The 17,039-nt window shown below is 35.5% G+C and overlaps 1 protein-coding gene and 1 long non-coding RNA gene across 3 annotated transcripts in view; one reads left to right on the top strand and one right to left on the bottom strand.

The window, feature by feature from the left end:
• The window catches only part of CCDC148 (coiled-coil domain containing 148), a 312,951-nt gene that overhangs the window by 255,778 nt on the left and 40,134 nt on the right, over positions 1–17,039 (top strand). For both annotated transcript variants that reach the window (XM_037848948.1, XM_037848947.1), the window contains one exon: positions 5,217–5,335. In XM_037848948.1, coding sequence (XP_037704876.1) covers positions 5,217–5,335 — 119 coding nt within the window. The remainder of the gene's footprint in view (positions 1–5,216; positions 5,336–17,039) is intronic.
• On the bottom strand, positions 659–4,295 carry LOC119543994. Its single transcript, XR_005218716.1, has 3 exons — positions 4,027–4,295; positions 1,393–1,507; positions 659–706 (listed from the first exon to the last, which is right to left on the bottom strand). It is a non-coding gene; the product is annotated as an uncharacterized LOC119543994 (long non-coding RNA).

Below are 17,039 nucleotides of genomic sequence, written 5' to 3'. Positions count from 1 at the left end.
AGCTCTAGTCAAGCAGCCCTTCCCACACAGCCTTCTCTATCCCTGGTATCACCCTCAGGCTTAGAAGTAGTAAATCAGCCCTATATTACACAATCCATTGTGATTGCCCTGCACTCCAAACCTCCTTTACCAATTCTCTCCTTATTGCATTCTTCTCAATTTATCCTAATTTTGAACATGCCAACTGGTTCCTATTAGGAATCATTAAAATAGACAATCAGTAAAGGAACAAGAAATTAAGGGGATGGAAATATAGTTATATCAGAAAACCTAGACTGAAGAATGTTGTTGTAATTGAACACGGTTAAAGTTAAAAGGAAGCAGTTAGCTCTTATTTGCTGATAATAGACAACATACCAGCACATCAGATGTTAGCATGTATTGGGGTGAGGGGAGAAACCTACCCAATGGATAGCATTTTCAATAGAAGTTTTACAAAAGGATCCTAAATCATTCCTCTTATGATATTGCACCAACCTTTATAAGGCCTATGACATGAAGCTAAAGCATTGCTCTGTGAAACTTTTCTATATAAAGTGAAAGTGAAGTCACATGCCAGGTAATAGAAAGTGAAAATGTTATATACAGATATATACAGTGTTGTTGTCATCTCACCTGATACAGGAATAGAATTTGGAGACTTCAGGAATGAATAATAGTCGTGTCTCTTAAATCTTCCTTCTGAAGATTACTTTTCTTGACCTGACTTTAAAAAACATACTTTTGTAATTATAAAGTGTTTTATATCCATGGTAGACAGTTTGGAAATACAAACAAGCACAAAAGATACAATGAAATCACCCCAAATCCAAAACCACTACCAAAAGAAAATTATACTCTTTTTTCTATATATGCAGGGATTTTAACTGAACTTTAATCATACTGCATATATTATTTTTAACCTAAGATTTTTTCCCATTGATCAATATGTCTTGCATATTTTCCCATTTTTCTACCACATAATTTTTAGTGGTTATGTAGTGTTTCATCATATGGAATAGTTTATTTTTTACCAGTATCACATTTGGGTAGTCATATTGTTCTCAATTTTTCATCCTTCTAAGACTATGATGAATATACCTGTACCTGACAATAAATCTTTGCCTTGGTCCATACTTATTGAGTATTAAATGCTTATTTCTTAATTCTTAAGGCTTTTGCTAATTCTTATTTATTCTTAAGAAAGAATATGACAATTTACTCTCCTATTAGCAATGCATGAGCTTATTTATCAGCTTGGAGATTGGTAGCAAAAAATTGTAATGTTTAGGGCACTCATGAGCTGAAATACAAATAATCTGAATTATAGACTGAAAGGAGATGAACCAGGCAGGATGATGGCAAAATTGACTTTCTATTTTGAAAATCAAAGACCTAGCTTTCATTTCTTACCTCTGTAAAGAGTTTTCCCGTCTTTGCATAAAGAATATAGAGTCAAATGTTTGCATGAGGAGTCAAATTTTCATTCAGAAGATTAAGCAAATCCTAGGTTGAAGCCTGCAGAGATCTATACCATAAGGATAGAAAAGAGAACTTTGGCTGAAAGATTTTGAAGTAGGAGTGACTAAGTGTCCTCACTGGAAACAAAATACCTTTAATCTGGCTCCCACAGGCAATTTGATTAGAGGAAAACCTTGTTCCCATGCTCTGTCAGAACTGAATGTACCTCCATACCCCCAGGTGATTGAATTCATTGGGCCACTGATTGAAAAGTTGTGTGGTTATTATCTATCTGATTGCTTTATTTAAAGTCTTGGATTTATATGAGTTGATATAAGAAGAGTATTTTTTAGAATGTTGCCTTTCTATATTCTTTTCATTGAATCAGTTTAACAAATATATACCTCTCTTCTGCAAGATGCAATATTAGATACAAATTAATATTATAGTATAAGTCAGGTTCCTTACCTTCTAGAAGTTGACACAAATGTGTGAAAATTTATGTGGCAAAATATAGATGAGTATCAAATTGATTATATAGAAAGAAGAGTCATATTTCAATAGATGGTGTTTTATGTGATACATTCACCATCAATGATCTATATAAAATGATTGGAGAAAAGTCTAAGTGAAAAAATGAATACTTTTCTGTTAAAATGCCCTGTTAGGATTTTATGTATAACAACACCACTGTTTTTTGTGGGTGTGCATATTTCAGGACAAAAGTAGAGAGGAAAACTTTAAGATACAAAGAATTGCCTAAGTCAGTTAGAATAGGGAAAATGGAATAAAAATATGCATTACTTCAGTGGCTTATGGGGAATAGAACTGGATATTTTGAATTTCATATTTCATATCTTTTGTGTGTCTGGCTAAGTGTTATGACTTCTTCCTCAATAAGCCATTAAAGCCTTGGAGGTAATGAACTGGAAGCAATGTAGAGAAGTCTATTTGTTCAAAGTTTCAACATCTTGAAATCAGGGACCAAACTGTTTTCTTATGTAATGCTTTAGTCCTAACATTCTGCTTTCTGTGTGTAAACAAGAAATTCTTATTTCATGCTGAATTATGTTAGTTCTTGGACTGAAGTAGAAGTGAAAAAATATAATTTAATGGTTGTATAGTATTAGTCCAAGTATTAAAAATTAAACTTTACTGTACTTTAATACCATAAACATCATGCTTACTAGTGGAGTTTTTAATAAGAAACAAGTTGTTTGGAAGATTACAAAAGTAAACTAGGATATAAAAATGATCCTAAACTCTCTGAAAACTGGCATAGCATTATTTTAGATCATAAATCTATATGGAGAATAGTTTCTTCAGTTTATTTACATTTTTACTGTCTCAACTTTACCAAAATGAACAAACTGTGCAACTCTGAAAGAGTAACATTTTTTATCCAGTACAATTCAGAGGTAATAAGAGGAGGTGAGGGATAATGAGGATTTGTTTTGTTTTTCAGAAAGGCAAGATTTTTCTAAAAACCTCATCTGGAAGTCAAGAGACAAGGTTTAAATTGAGCTTTTATCATGTGCACCGATTTTCTGATTCCCTTATCATGGGAATGTTATTAGAATCACTCCAAAAGTTTAAAAAGCAATATGTCTAAAATCTGTGTTTCACATATCCCAAAGGGCTAGTGAAATACCCTTAGTCTTGGCTTTAATTTGAGGCTTATAAAGCCAATAATTCTTGATTTATATTTCCTGCTCCTATTAATTGATGCGAAGTAAATGGAACTGTCCTTAGGGAAGTGCTTAGTTCAGCTTTTACCATCCTGCTCTGTAGAATTTGGACTCATGCATCCCCACAGTTGCATGAGACCCTCTTATAAAATCTCGTATTTTACAGATCTCTCCTGTTGGTTCTGTTTCCTAGAGAACCCTGTCTGATACGATGGCACAGAGCTTCCAGAGAGCCGAGTAGTAACCACTGGGAAGGAGTAAATCATGAGAGGGAGTAGGTGACCAAAAAGCAGCTTACATTTACAGCAGTGACTGAGGATACCAAAGAGAATCAAGGATGGAAATAATTGGTCTTGAGATTCCCAAAAGTCTCATTTGTTAACACAGTTCCAGTGCCTGCACAGGCTAATATGCCAAGTGTTACCAGCAGTCTGAGGATGCAGTCTGAGGATAAAAGCTATCTGGGGTTGGTCTGCCTGTAGTCAAGGGATTGTATACAAAAGGTCCTCTGACTTCCTTCCAAGGCCAGTTCTGGGAGTAAGCAAAGGTTTCTGGTGTTTTAGAGCCCAGAGAAAAATGGCCTTGAGTCCAATATGTTCTTTTTTAAATTTAGTTTTAAAGTAGTTTATTTTTTCTGATTAGGAAAGAAATATATATTCATTGCAAAAAATAAGGTAATGCACAAAAGTATAAAGAATAAAATAAATATGACTTATAATCCCCAGATGAAGATAATACAATCATTGCTAACATTTCCGTATCTGGTATTAATAGAATGCCCCAGCATTTATCAGTTAGGACTCTGGAATACAGCCTGTCAGTCTGTTTCTCCTCTCCCTTTTCTCACCCCTCTCCCACCTTTGTTGCTGCCACATATTTAGCTTCATCTCTGTTGTACCTGGATTCAGATCTCAGCCATCTCAGGAGTTGAAATCATTGCGTTGAGCTCATCTAGTTATTCATTAAGCATTGAATAGATGTTGCTTTTGTGGCTGCTGGTGTTGCAGGCCCTGCTGCAGAGTTGCTGTGGCCATGGCCATGGCGCTTGGGGATGCTTCTTCTGGTTCCCCCAGGAATCAGAGACCATGTCACTACAGTGAGGAAGAGTCAAGAAACCACTTAGCTTAGCATATTCACCTCAAAAGCGGAAATGCCACGTTGTGGGGAGGCTAACCCATCCTCTACAACAGACCCTCTCCTGGGTGGTCACTCCACTAGCTTTCACCACTGAGGTGCTCTGCTTTTCACCACCAAGATACAGTCTTTTGTCTCAGGCACAATATGGTAGCCTAGAGGGGTTGAATGGGCCTCTGTCAAATAAACATTGACTGTGATTGCCCTGCCACATCGATCACCTCTGCATTGAGGTACTGTGAACAACAGGTTAGCCCCATGAAAATAGCACATATATGTTTTCTGTTTTCTCCTTCTGTCTCTATTTCCAAAGAAGAGAAGTAAAACATGCCTAGTGAGAACCTTGCTCCCACCTTTTTGAACTTGTAAGTAAGCTTGACCTTTGTTTTACCACAGAAGTCAGAAATACTATGAACCATACCCCTGCTGATTTTTTCTTTTCCTTCTTCCTCCCACCTATCTCCTGCCACTTCCCCAGCATAAAGCTTTCAACATCCTGCTGTCCATTAGCATAAATAAACTCATGCTTTTAAAGTAAAAATAGTTTTAATGCTATACTTGTTAATGACTGCATTATCGTAAGAGGATAAAAATATTCTTGAGTAACAGGTAGATCATATTCTTTAGAAAAAATAACATGCTTTTATTGTGGTTCCTTGAAAGTCAATTATTTTAGTCATAGATTAAAATCTCAGTTCTCAGCACAAGTTACATTTCTATTTCAGAATTTCTTAAACCATGCAGTTCCTTAGGACATGTACCTTCATGTTTTAATTTATTTTTCTGTTGCCAATATGCTACAGGCAGATCTAAGAAACAAAAAGATGAAGTGCCATTTAAATTCAATCTTTTCTATATGAACCAATAGATAATGTTCTTATAGCTTTTCTCATTGCTTTTTTTTTTTTTTAACATATCTGTTAATTTAAATTTTATGTAACATTTATATCCTAGATAAGAAAATACTGGGCTAAGAAAGAACAGAATTGGAAAGAAATGGAAATGAGAGATCTTCGGCGTCTGGAAGAACTGAAGAAATTAATGGCTCAACAGTCAGTAAAAGACAGAGAAAGGTAAAAGAAATATTCTAAATTGTGTAGCAATGGAAGTGGTGAGCAGAACATTCTGTAATGTGTTAGGATAAGCAATATCAGAGGGAACATTTTCTACATTTAATGTATCTGTACAATATTATATTCACAAATAGATAAAATGATATATGTATATACTGTATTTTAAACTCTCATTTTCATACATGAATCTCTAATTTTCCATATTGTTCCTTAGATAGCTTCCTATTCAAATACCCACAGAGTATTTTGTAGTATTTTATTGTCCACTGTGTGCATGAAATGATACTAGCTGCTGCTGTGACTTAATATTTTGACCCAGAAGGGGGGAAACATTATTCAGATAAGGAAAGAGACCCTTTTATTGTGACTGAGCCTGGGGAAGACAATACACAATTATATAGTACTATATGATATTCATGATAATATACTTAAGGTATACTTTATATATGAAAACATCTGGATTTACTAAAATCATGCAGTTTTATTATTTTATTATTTTTTTACACTTTCCCCATAACCTCTAATCAGCTGTCTCTGCTAATTTGCTACTTATAGCCATCTCTTGTTAAGTGATATCATACAATTTTTGTCCTTATGTGCCTTGCTTACGTCACTGAGCATGTTTTCAAGGTTCTTCCATGTTATAGCATGTCTCATAGCTCTTCTTATGGCCAAATAATATTCCATTATGTGTATGTTCCTTTTGTTTATCCATTTATCTGTTGATGGACACTTCGGTTGTTTCCAAAAGTGAACTATTATGAATAATGCTGCTTGAAACATTGATGTACAAGTATCTGTTTGAGATCCTGTTTTTACTGTCTATGGGTAAGATACCTAGAATATTGGATATACCTAGAAGTGGGATTGCTAGGTCATATGGCAATTCTATATTTAACTTTTTGAGGACCCACCATATTGCTTTCCACAGTGACTGCATCATTTTACATTCCCACAATGTTCTACAGTTCCAATTTCTCTGCATCTTCTGCAATGCTGTTTTTTTGCTTTGTTTTGTTTTGTTTTGTTTTTTTAGTAATAGCCATCCTTGTGAGTTTGAAGTGATATCTCATTGTGGTTTTAATTAGCATTTCCCTGATGGCTAATGATGTCGAGCATCTTTTCATGTGTTTATTGGCCAATAGTATGTCTTCTTTGGAGACATGTCTGTTCAAGTTCTTTTCCCATTTTTTAATTGGGTTGTCTTTTGGTTGTTGCATCGTAAAAGTTCTTTATATATTCTGGATTTAAAGCCGTTATCCAACTTATGGATTAAAACTATTTTCTCTTATACTCTTATTTCTCTTATTCTCTTATTCTTTTCACTTTCTTGATAATTTCCTTTGATGTACAAACTTTTAACTTTGGTGAAATCAAATTTATTGTCTCTTTTATTGTTCATACTTTTGGTATCATATTTAAGAATTCATTGGCAAATCTCAGGTCATGAAGATTTGCCCCATGTTATCTTCTGAGAGTTTTATAGTTTGGGCTCTTGTATTCAAGTCCTTGATCCATTTTGAGTTGATTTTTTTGTATATGGTGTGAGGTAGGGATCTAACTTCATTTCTCTGACTGTGGATATCCAGTTTTCCCAATGCCATTAGTTTCAGAGATCATTCTTTCCCCTACTGCATGCACTTAGCATCCTTGACAAAAATCAATTGGCCACGGATGTGTGGATCTATTTCTGGGCCTTCAATTCTGTTCCAATGATCTATTTGTCTATCTTTATGCCAGTACCTCCCCCACTGTTCCACCAAGGTTGGAATTCAGACCTCATTGGGGAAGGTATGATTATGACCCACTGGATGGCAGAGAAATTCTCGGGTGGCCTCAGACCAGAACTCGCCCACAGTTGCTGAGCAATCAGAAAGCACCCCTCTTAAGTGCAAGCAGCTCAAGGCAGTGAAGCCAACCATTGGAATTTCTGCAACACTTGCTGGGAATCCTCCATGGGAGTGCCTCTGAAATTTGAAGAGAATCTGACCATGGAGGCACTGCCTGAACTTCATGATACAAGCACCACCGGTGTCCCTACCATGTGCTGCTGGCAGCTGCGTGGTAGGAGCAAGTCAGAGTAAACACTGGACCTAGAAAGAAAAGCCCCTACCTTCTGCAATGTCCCCCAAGCACTCTTTCCTGACAATGCTTAACATTGTGCCAGCTGCAAAGGAGAACTAGTTGAAGGGCCCATCCCCATTTTCACAGAGCAGGCAATGAAGAGTCGATTTTGAGCTGAGAGACAATAAATTGGTAACTGGTGTAGGTATCTAGTTTGGCTAACTTCTTAGTAATTTTCACAAAAAATAAATTAAGGAGGGGACTTTCATTTCATAACATAAATCACAATAAGATTCCTTTAAATAGTGAGCTTCCCATATTCATATAACCATTTTATATAATGAGGCCCACTTGTATCTGAGAAGCTTCTTTTGTGACCCTTGGAACAGGCAACAGTAGTGTTCAAAAGACTGGTTGAGCCGTCCAAAACAAGAGAAGCACAGGAATTAAAGGGGTGGGAAAAAGCAGAACAGATGTGGGGCCCAACATCTAGGAGACATGCTTTTAATAGGATTATCCCTCAAAGTCAGGGAACATGTTTAATTACAGAGTCATTTCAGTCTTTTGCTTCCTGTCCCAATAATTTTTAAAATTAGCTGTTTCAGAACTGCAGTTGAAAAGTAGGAAAAAAAAATCAGATTAATCCATATTAAATACCAGGGGGAAAAACAGTCATGTAATAACATTGTGAAAAGAATATTAAGGTCTAGGAACTGGGAGACCTGGGTTTTAATCTTGACTCTTCTTTGGATAGTGTATGACCTTGAGAAAGTTGTTCATTTAACCTCCATAAGGCTCTGATTTGTCCTCTGTAAAATGAAGGGGTTGAACTTTATTATTTTTCTGAGGGCTGAGTCACCTTTTAGAGGTCTATGATCTTATGTAAAATGCTGTTGATTCAGATAATCATGGATCCAGTTCTTACATGCCAATGGGAAATCTGTGAGAAAGGCCTTTAAAATATCAGGATATATATGAGAAATAATTCTCAGCAAATGTTCACTGATTTTATGGATAGAAGGAAAGTCCTTCTGTGATTTAAGGAGATGGAGTTCAACATTTAAAAACTGAGTAGCTTTTGCTTCTTTCAACAGCCATCTTTTTGTTTTGTGTTCTCTTGTAACCATCCTGACACTAATAAATTTGGTTGATTGGTTAAAATGTTTTTCTGTACTACTGAAATACAATTCACAAATCTTATGTTTGGATATTTTAAATGAAGGTATATTTTTGCATGTTAGAATAAGAAGGCTTGAAATAGTTTCCAGATCTGTCTTAAAAATATGCACATACAGCCTTGAGGGTTTGAAAACTTCTGTTGTTTACTTTGTTATTCTATTTTTTAATTCTAAGATTAAGTTTCCTGAAAACAATATTCATAAATAAGCAGATATATTAGGTTGAACCATATGAAACTTCTGTTTCTATACTTTAACAGTGGTTGAGTATTGGCCATTTCATATGATTCAACATAATAAAAAGATTTAGCAATTCGTTTTATTTATTAATTACATTTGCCTTCTCAACCTATTACAATCTGTCCTTTGCTCACATCATTCTATTGAAATTGTTTTACCAAAGTTTTCGCTAACCTCCGAATTTCCTAATACCCTATTTTCATTTCTCAATATGTCATTCATAGGAGTTAAGAGGGAAAGCTCTAGATTGAGGTTGTCACATTAGAATCCTGGCTCTATCCTTTATAGCTGTATGACCATTAGGTTAAGTTCTTTAACTTCTCTGTACTTCAGGTTCCTCATCTGTAAAATGAGGATATAAATAGTATCTACTTCATAGGATTATTGCAAGGATTGAATGAGATTTTGAATATAACACATAGATTGCCTGGAACATGTTAAGTATTCATTACTTGTAAGTGATTACTATTAGTTGACTGTTTACAACATGAGACATGTTCTAACATAAGTTTTTCTCAAAGTATTTAAACATATAAAATATTTTACATGAAACTCAATAATAAGGATATTCTTATAAAAGTTAAAACATTAAAATTAAAGCAAAAGGGCACCCTGACCACTATCCTCATGCAATCTCCTCTTCAGAAGTCATTGCTGTTATCAGTTGTAAACACATGTACGAACATGCTTTCTATATGCATCTACGCAAAAACAAGTTAAGAGTAAAAAATACAATGTATTCTACAATATAATGCCATTCGTGTAAAAAAACATATTATCTGTATGTACAAATTAACTACTTACTATTTACTATTTATTGTGTTACTGCTAGCATATATGGTCTTTTTGCCAATTGTAAAAGCCACCCTTTCTTGGTGCCAAAGAGCCCTACCACAAACTGGTAAGTTAATAAAATGCTCCTCTTCTGAACCATGAAGCCCTGCACCAGGACACGTGCTTGTCAAACAGAGGACTGCCTGGATATGACTCCCATTTATAACCCTGGACAGACATCACTTTTGCAAAGCACAAACTTCAAAACAATACCCGGTATTCCTGCAAATTGAATTTTAAAAATTCTTTAAAGAAGAATTCTTTTAAAATACTACATATTATTCATGTTTCTTCTAAAATTTAGTTCTGTAGGCATCTGGAATTTATTTTTATGAATGATATCAGTTAAGTGTCTGACTTTCATTTTTTCCTGTCTAAATTGATAGCCAACTTTCTCAGAAACAATTATTGAATGATTCATCCTTTATCCACTTTATTTATACTACATTTCTAATTATACTTTTATATCCATATGGACTCTTGATTAGATTAAATAGAAATTGATCTATTTTTATATTTCTACATCAATACCGTGATGTTTAATTATTGTTTTGTTATCAGGTAGAACAAGTCTTCTCTCATTGTGCTTTTCAAAAATGTTTTTACTATTCTTGTGTCAAATTTCATTAAAAATCCTGTTGATTTTTCATATTGTAATTTTGTTAAAGATGACTGACTTACGTACTAAGTTTTATCTCCAGTCTAGGGGTATGCTTCTAGAATAGCTCTCCAGTTCCTGTTTTTCCTTATGTTCTTTAGAAATTTTCGTAGTTTTTTTTTTCTTTTTCTTTTTTTCTGGTGAATGCTTTGAAATTATTTTGGAATGGGTAGAACTTTGTGTCCAAAAAACCAATTGTAAGTTTTCTTCAGTAAACTTTGTAAGCAAGATATCTGAACTAGGTAAGTTTATCAGTGGGGCTGCAAAGGTGGTAAAAAAGCAGAGAGATTTTTATGAAAATCTAGGTAAGACTAGGTCAGATTTTGTGACTGATTTCATTGGGGAAGGAGTTTGAGGTAGGAGAGAGAAGGAAGCATGGCTTTGAATGTTATTGAGTCTTTTCTGGTGTCTTGGGTTGAAAGCTTTAGTTTAATTTTATTTTAAATCCCTTTAGTTTTCTTATGAATTCATTTTGCTACAGAGATTTTTTTTCTATCTTTGGCCACATTTTACAAGGTTTGAAATGTTGTAGCTTTATTAACTAATTTCTAAATAATTTGCATTTCCTTTTAAAACCCTAACAATAACTTGGTGGATATTGATTTCCTTGCCAAAGGCAAGGTTGTTGACAGTTTTCAAGTTTCTTTCTACTTCTCTATCTTCCATGTCTTTTCATAAAAATGTGTAAAATTCAGAAGCTTTATTGGAAGCTATTGAACATGGCTTTTTTAAAAATAAAAAAAATCTTTATTGCATAATTTGTATTTCATAAAATTCTCCTCTTTTAAAAGTACAATTTAATAAATTTCATGAATTCAGTGACTCACTAAATTTAGTGAATCACTATGTCCAATTTTAGAATATTCCATCACCCCAAAAAGATCCCTCCTGCCCATTTGTATTAATTCCCAATCCCACTCCCAGCCCCAGGTAACCACTAATCCATTTTATGTCTCAATAGATTTGCCTTTTCTGGACATTTTGTATAAACGGAATGCGTCTGAGTTCTTCCACTTAGTGTAATGTTTTTGACGTTCATCCATGTTGTGGCATGTATCTTTATTCTTTTTATTGCTGAATAGTATTCCACTTAAACATGGCTTTTAAAATTGTTTTGTAAAGCAATACAGTTTTCTTCCTGTTTTTGAGAGATTAATATTACTGTATGCAGACTGATGAAAGGAACAGGGAAAAGCATGATATCAATTCTAAAAAAATGACAAATATGTATTGAAGTCAAATAGTCACCTATACTACTACCAAATATTTGAAGAATACTAGCTTTTTAATTTCTCCACAACTGATCTCAACTTCCTTGTGAGCCCCCTTCCTATAGGGTAGTGAAGAGAATTGTAAACTTTCCCATTGAAAAGTATCTCAGTCTCTTTCATTTCAAAGGGGTCTCATTTCAGATTATCTCTGTCTCTTTGGGAGATAAAGTACAAACTCCCATCTCTTTTGGGGGTAAGGCACCCTCCTCCTATGGAGACTAGTCTCATGTAGGTAATGACTACTGTATTGGAAAACAGAGGTGTAGGATAAAGCTCATCAAGTCCCCTGGCAATGTGGGGTTAGGTGGCCGGTCTGCCTGGTTCTCTCTCCCCTCACTACCCTTGCCACTGTGTCCTTTGTGGCATGTCTTTTTTCTGGGAATGGGCCTTGGTTCTCATGTAATCCACTAATAACATAACCAGACCCAGTTAGCCTCTAGGGTGTAGAACAGCATATGCTGCTCTTGACCACACAACCTGCCATTGCCCTGGTCCTGAGCAGCCATTCTTCAGCAGGTTCCTCTTCCCTCTTCCAGATCTCACCAGTCCTTGGCTTTCCCAGCCACTGGGAAGCTTCTAGATCTCCAATAAGACCCTGTGCCAGCCATGGGAAACAAACGTTTTCTCATGCTATCTCTAGACACCTCCCTCTGTTCCTAGTCATGTTGTACAGAATGCCATGCTAAATGAGGGCTGCCCTGGGATGCATTTTATACCAGGGAAGTGGGAAGCTAGCCCTATGTTCTTGATTCCTCCATACCTGCCTCATTGTTTCTACTAAGCCTCCAGTGTTCATGGTTTGACTAAGGGGTAAAAAGTGATGGTGCAGAGGCTTTCACCTACTTCCTTTTCCACAAGAGTGGAATGGCTGAAGGGAAACATGATTTTCACAGGAAATAAGAAATATACGAAGTTGGTGCTTTCAAAATTTTATGTCTGTAATCTTTATATAAAGAAAAAGTCTAGAAAGAAACATAATCCTATGATAACAGTTTTTGTCTCTGGATAATTAAAAATGAAGGATAATTTTTATTTTCTTCTTTATATTTCTTTATTTTCCAAAATTTCTACATAGAGCATACGTTTTGGTCTGCTAAAGCTGCAGAATGCAATATACCAGAAATGGGTTGGCTTTTACAATGGGGAATTATTAGCTTACAAATTACAGTTCTTAGCCATGAAAATGTCCAACTCAAGGCATCAACAAGATGATACCTGGACTCAGAAGACAGGCTGCCAGCCTCTGGGGCACCTCTGTCAGATGGGAAGGCACATGGCTGGCATCTGCTGGTCATTTGCTGCCAGGTTTCATTGCTTTCAGCTTCTGGTTGCCCTGGCTTCTTCTCAGTGTCCTGCAGGTCCTCTCTTTGCTTCTCTGGGACTTTTCTCTCTACTCTCTCTCTCTTTGAGCTTTTTCTTGTTTTTATTCTCTAATAAAGGACTCCAGTAAAAGGATTGACTTACCTTGAATGGGCTGGATCACATCTCAATTGAAATAACCTTACCAAAAGGTTGCACCTACAATAAGTCTGCATTCACATAGGAATAGATTGAAAGAACATGGCCTCTTCTGCAGTACATAACAGCTCCAAGCTACCACAGCATACATTGATGATATTAAGAAAAAACAAGAAAAAACACATAATATTTTTTAAAATAATAAATAAGGCATACTTTCCCAGTTACATCAATTGCCTGGCTATGAGCTTCAAATTGGTGGGCAAAGTGGAAAGTAATATGAAATGTATAGACATTAATATACTGATCCAAATATGAGAAGATTAAATAGAAGATATCCTCAGTTTTTCAGAAGTAGCAGTCTCCAAAATAGACATAAGAATACACATTTTATTTTTTACCAGTGTTTCTACCTTTTATTATCTAATTTCCCTAATTCAATACTTCAGGTCCTTTTCTATCCATCCCAAACCCTTGCCATTTTTACTTCCTGTTATCCTTCCATAAAGCCTTCATCTGTCCACCTCTGGAAGCCAAATGCTCTCTTTCCTTTTTCACAGTGGTCCATTTGTTCTTTCTTTCAGAGCACAACCCTGAATGCACTCATTCCCCACAGTATTTCTGACAGACCATCGGGGCCAAAGCCTCAGCCATGGTTCCTACAGTTGTGTGTGGCTCTGTATGGTTGCAATGACTCTGTGATGTTTGTTTCTTTTGTTTTCAGGTAATTTAAAACATATTTACAGTCTCTAAAACCTTTTTCTTTATTGAGTATTCTTTTTGTTAGATAGTGAAAAATTCTACCCACAGAGAGGAGTTGAAAACAAGGATATGTAATGGTCATAGCTGAATTTTTATATAACCTTAGCATCATTGCTTCCTGTTACCACTGAAAGTTGCAGAATAAGCAAGCAGGAATTAGATCACCCTTTCAGACATAGGCCTCTTTCCCCTTGTCTTTAGCACATTTTGTAAATGCTTGTAAAAATGTTCAATCTCTGTCTTTTCTGAAGTACAGCTCTCTTGCAGCTAACATGTACTCCCCTTCTTCCATATTAGCCAATTATATTTTTTACAGGGATAAATATGATCGTGGGCTTTCATTAACCCATCTTCATTGCTGTTTCTTGTGATTTAATAAATTGCTTGCCTTTTCCATTTTATCTCCTTTAAGATAATTTTAATGTATTTTTAAACATACTCTAACTACATGTTCTAGAGGTAGTTTTAAATATTTCTACAAGCAGACTGACTTAGCTAAATAGTTCCTCTGGATATCAGCTTGTCCGAGAAAGCTGAAGCCAGGCAAAACCAACAAATGGAGAGTATGGGTTGTAAGAACTTGATTGGTCAAGGGTAATGTAATACTAGAACAGTGGCTCCAATTTTTGCTATATTAGAAGCACCTGGGGAGCTTTTAACAGTCTGGATGCCCAGGCCAGACCCCAGACCAATTAAATTAGAATCCCTGGGGATGTCATTCAGGCCTCAGCATTTTTTAAATCCTCAGGTGATTCTCAAGTGTAGCAAAGTTTGAGAACCACTGCACTAGGGTTCTTTGCACACTTTCTGTATTGGCCCTGAATCATCTGTTGGGTTCTTGAGAAGATCCCACTTCTTTGTAGAAATACCCATCATTTCTCTTTTCCCAGTGCTCTGCCTTCACTCACATTTTTCAGGGAAGTCATGTAAGTGAAACTTGGTATTCATGGAGGAGTTTATCAAATCTGAAACTCCTCTTCAAACAAAAATCTTGCATGTGTTTCTCCAAGCAAAAAGTTGTGTATGTATGTATTTTTTTCCTATGGTGAAAATATTGATTTCTATAGTAACAGACACTAGTTTTAATTTTTTTTCCCCAAAAGAGCAAAGTTTTCCTGTGTTGTAAAAAAAGTAAACATTTAAAATTGAGATGACCTTTTGGGAAGGAAAAGACTGGCACCAGCTGCCTCTCTAACACAAAATTGACTTTGCTAATCTAATGGGTGGTGGGGTGCTTGCCAACTGCAGGGAATTGACAGTTATTGTGTTTTCTAAGTAGCAAACCCAGATGTTTCTATTTTCCATGCCTTTTCTTATCAATGTGCAAAATTCAGCATGTTGTGTTGGAAGACATTAAGGACATTTAAAGCATAGTCACAGTCCAATCTTTGAAATTTTTAAGGAATATGTTTAATAAAGTGACTGCAAGACTTTATCAGAAACTTGACAAACATTTGTTTTTCCTTCTCAGCATGAGATTTCCCAAGATTAGTGAGAATACTCTTATTCATTAAATCTTTGTCAACTAAATCCCTGTTTTAAGTGGATGTGCCAAATGATGTAGACCAAGGATCTCTGTAAGCCATTAAGCAAATATTGTTCTTATTCTTGATAAGACTGCCTGCTTTGTCTTTTAATCATGTTACAATACTATGCAAATTAACATTAATTTGAAGGACTGAAAGGGACCTCACTGATAGCCACATACCTTCCTCCAACCCATGGAGATAATTTTTTTCTAATAATTATATTTATAACCTATTTATTGGTATAACATAATTCCATGTGTGTGTTCATGTATTTCAGGACAGGTCATGTAGACACAAATTATTTAGACATAATTATAGTAGTCCTTGGATGAATGTTAGCTAGGCAAGCATGACTGACCTAAAGAGACCAAGAAATTTATTGACAAAGCAAAGTAAAACCATTTTAATGTGAAAAATAACAAACAAGCTTGTGCCAGTAGGCAGGCAGAGCACCACCTGGGTAGAAATGGCACAGCTGAGGGTCGTTCTAATTGTCTTGGATGATGGAGCTCCTGAGGTATGCAAGTGACTGCCAATCTATGATCCTTTCTAAACTTTTGGCAATTAGTTTGGTTTCTTGGGCTGCTTTTGCTTTATTGTTTACAACCTTGAGTTTTTATTTTAGAATCTTTGCTCATTGACAAGGTACTGGATTTCTGATGTATGCCAAGTTCATCTGTCTGTGTTTGCTCATCCAGGATATGCAATGGAATGTCAGCAGGTATATGTTTGATGGAGGACAGACAATATTCAGAAGCCCTTTATAATACATTTCTTAGATGAAATGAGCACTAGTGCATCCCTTTGGTTCCCATTAATACTTTTATTTCATAAGTATATGTCAAGGAAGTAACCTCAGATGGGAGATCTTGGTGCTGCTAACCATGTATAGGTCTATTTGAGAATCAATTATCTCGTATTTCCTTCCCCAGTAACAACACCTTTTGTCTTTGTCCATATTTAGTGATACAGATACTTGAAAGTTCCTCTGTGGGCAATGGGTTGTTTTGAAACTGCATTGCCTTTCTCCCATTCAATATTGACACCAGCATGTAGAAGTCGGTGGTTTGCTGTTCCTACTCAGCGGCTAAGAGGTACTGTGTTCTCCAGTGCCTCATAGGGTATTTGCGAGTGAAATGAAAGCAACCACTATATATATTATTGATGTCTTTATCACTAGCTCCATAGCTAAGGGGTTTTACTAAGCATGTCTACGTAATGAAATAATGGCCTCTTAGACGTAAACTTGAGGATGATTTTACAAAGCTGTGGGGCTAGGCAGAAACTTACCAGTTGTGCTTAAGTGAAGGAAGTATAAAGCTTTCAATTGGGAGAATTGTATTGTGGTGAATACAATATAACTTCAAACATATGATGTTTATTCTTTGTTTAGAACAATACCTGCAAAAAATATCTATACTCTTATCGGGTGATATTAAAAAGAATTATAAGGTTAGTGAAGGGAATATGTTTACAATCTGGGATAGTTTCATGTTTTATATATTTTAATGAGTTTATAGAGTCATACAATTTTCAAGCTGAAAGTAGTCCTAGAAATCATCTAATCCAATCTCCTTGTATTATGAGGGTTCTAGTTTGCGAACAACAGAAATAATTTCTAGTTAATTTTGCCGTAAAAAGATTGTATTAAAAGGTATTTGGGTAGCTAACAGAATCACTAGTAAGGCTACAGAACCAAGCCTGGAAAAT

Source organism: Choloepus didactylus, chromosome 9 (genome assembly GCF_015220235.1).
Source record: "Choloepus didactylus isolate mChoDid1 chromosome 9, mChoDid1.pri, whole genome shotgun sequence".
Taxonomy (NCBI): domain Eukaryota; kingdom Metazoa; phylum Chordata; class Mammalia; order Pilosa; family Megalonychidae; genus Choloepus; species Choloepus didactylus.
The sequence above is the reverse complement of the archived record's forward strand: the minus strand, read 5'-3'. Positions and strand labels throughout refer to the sequence as shown.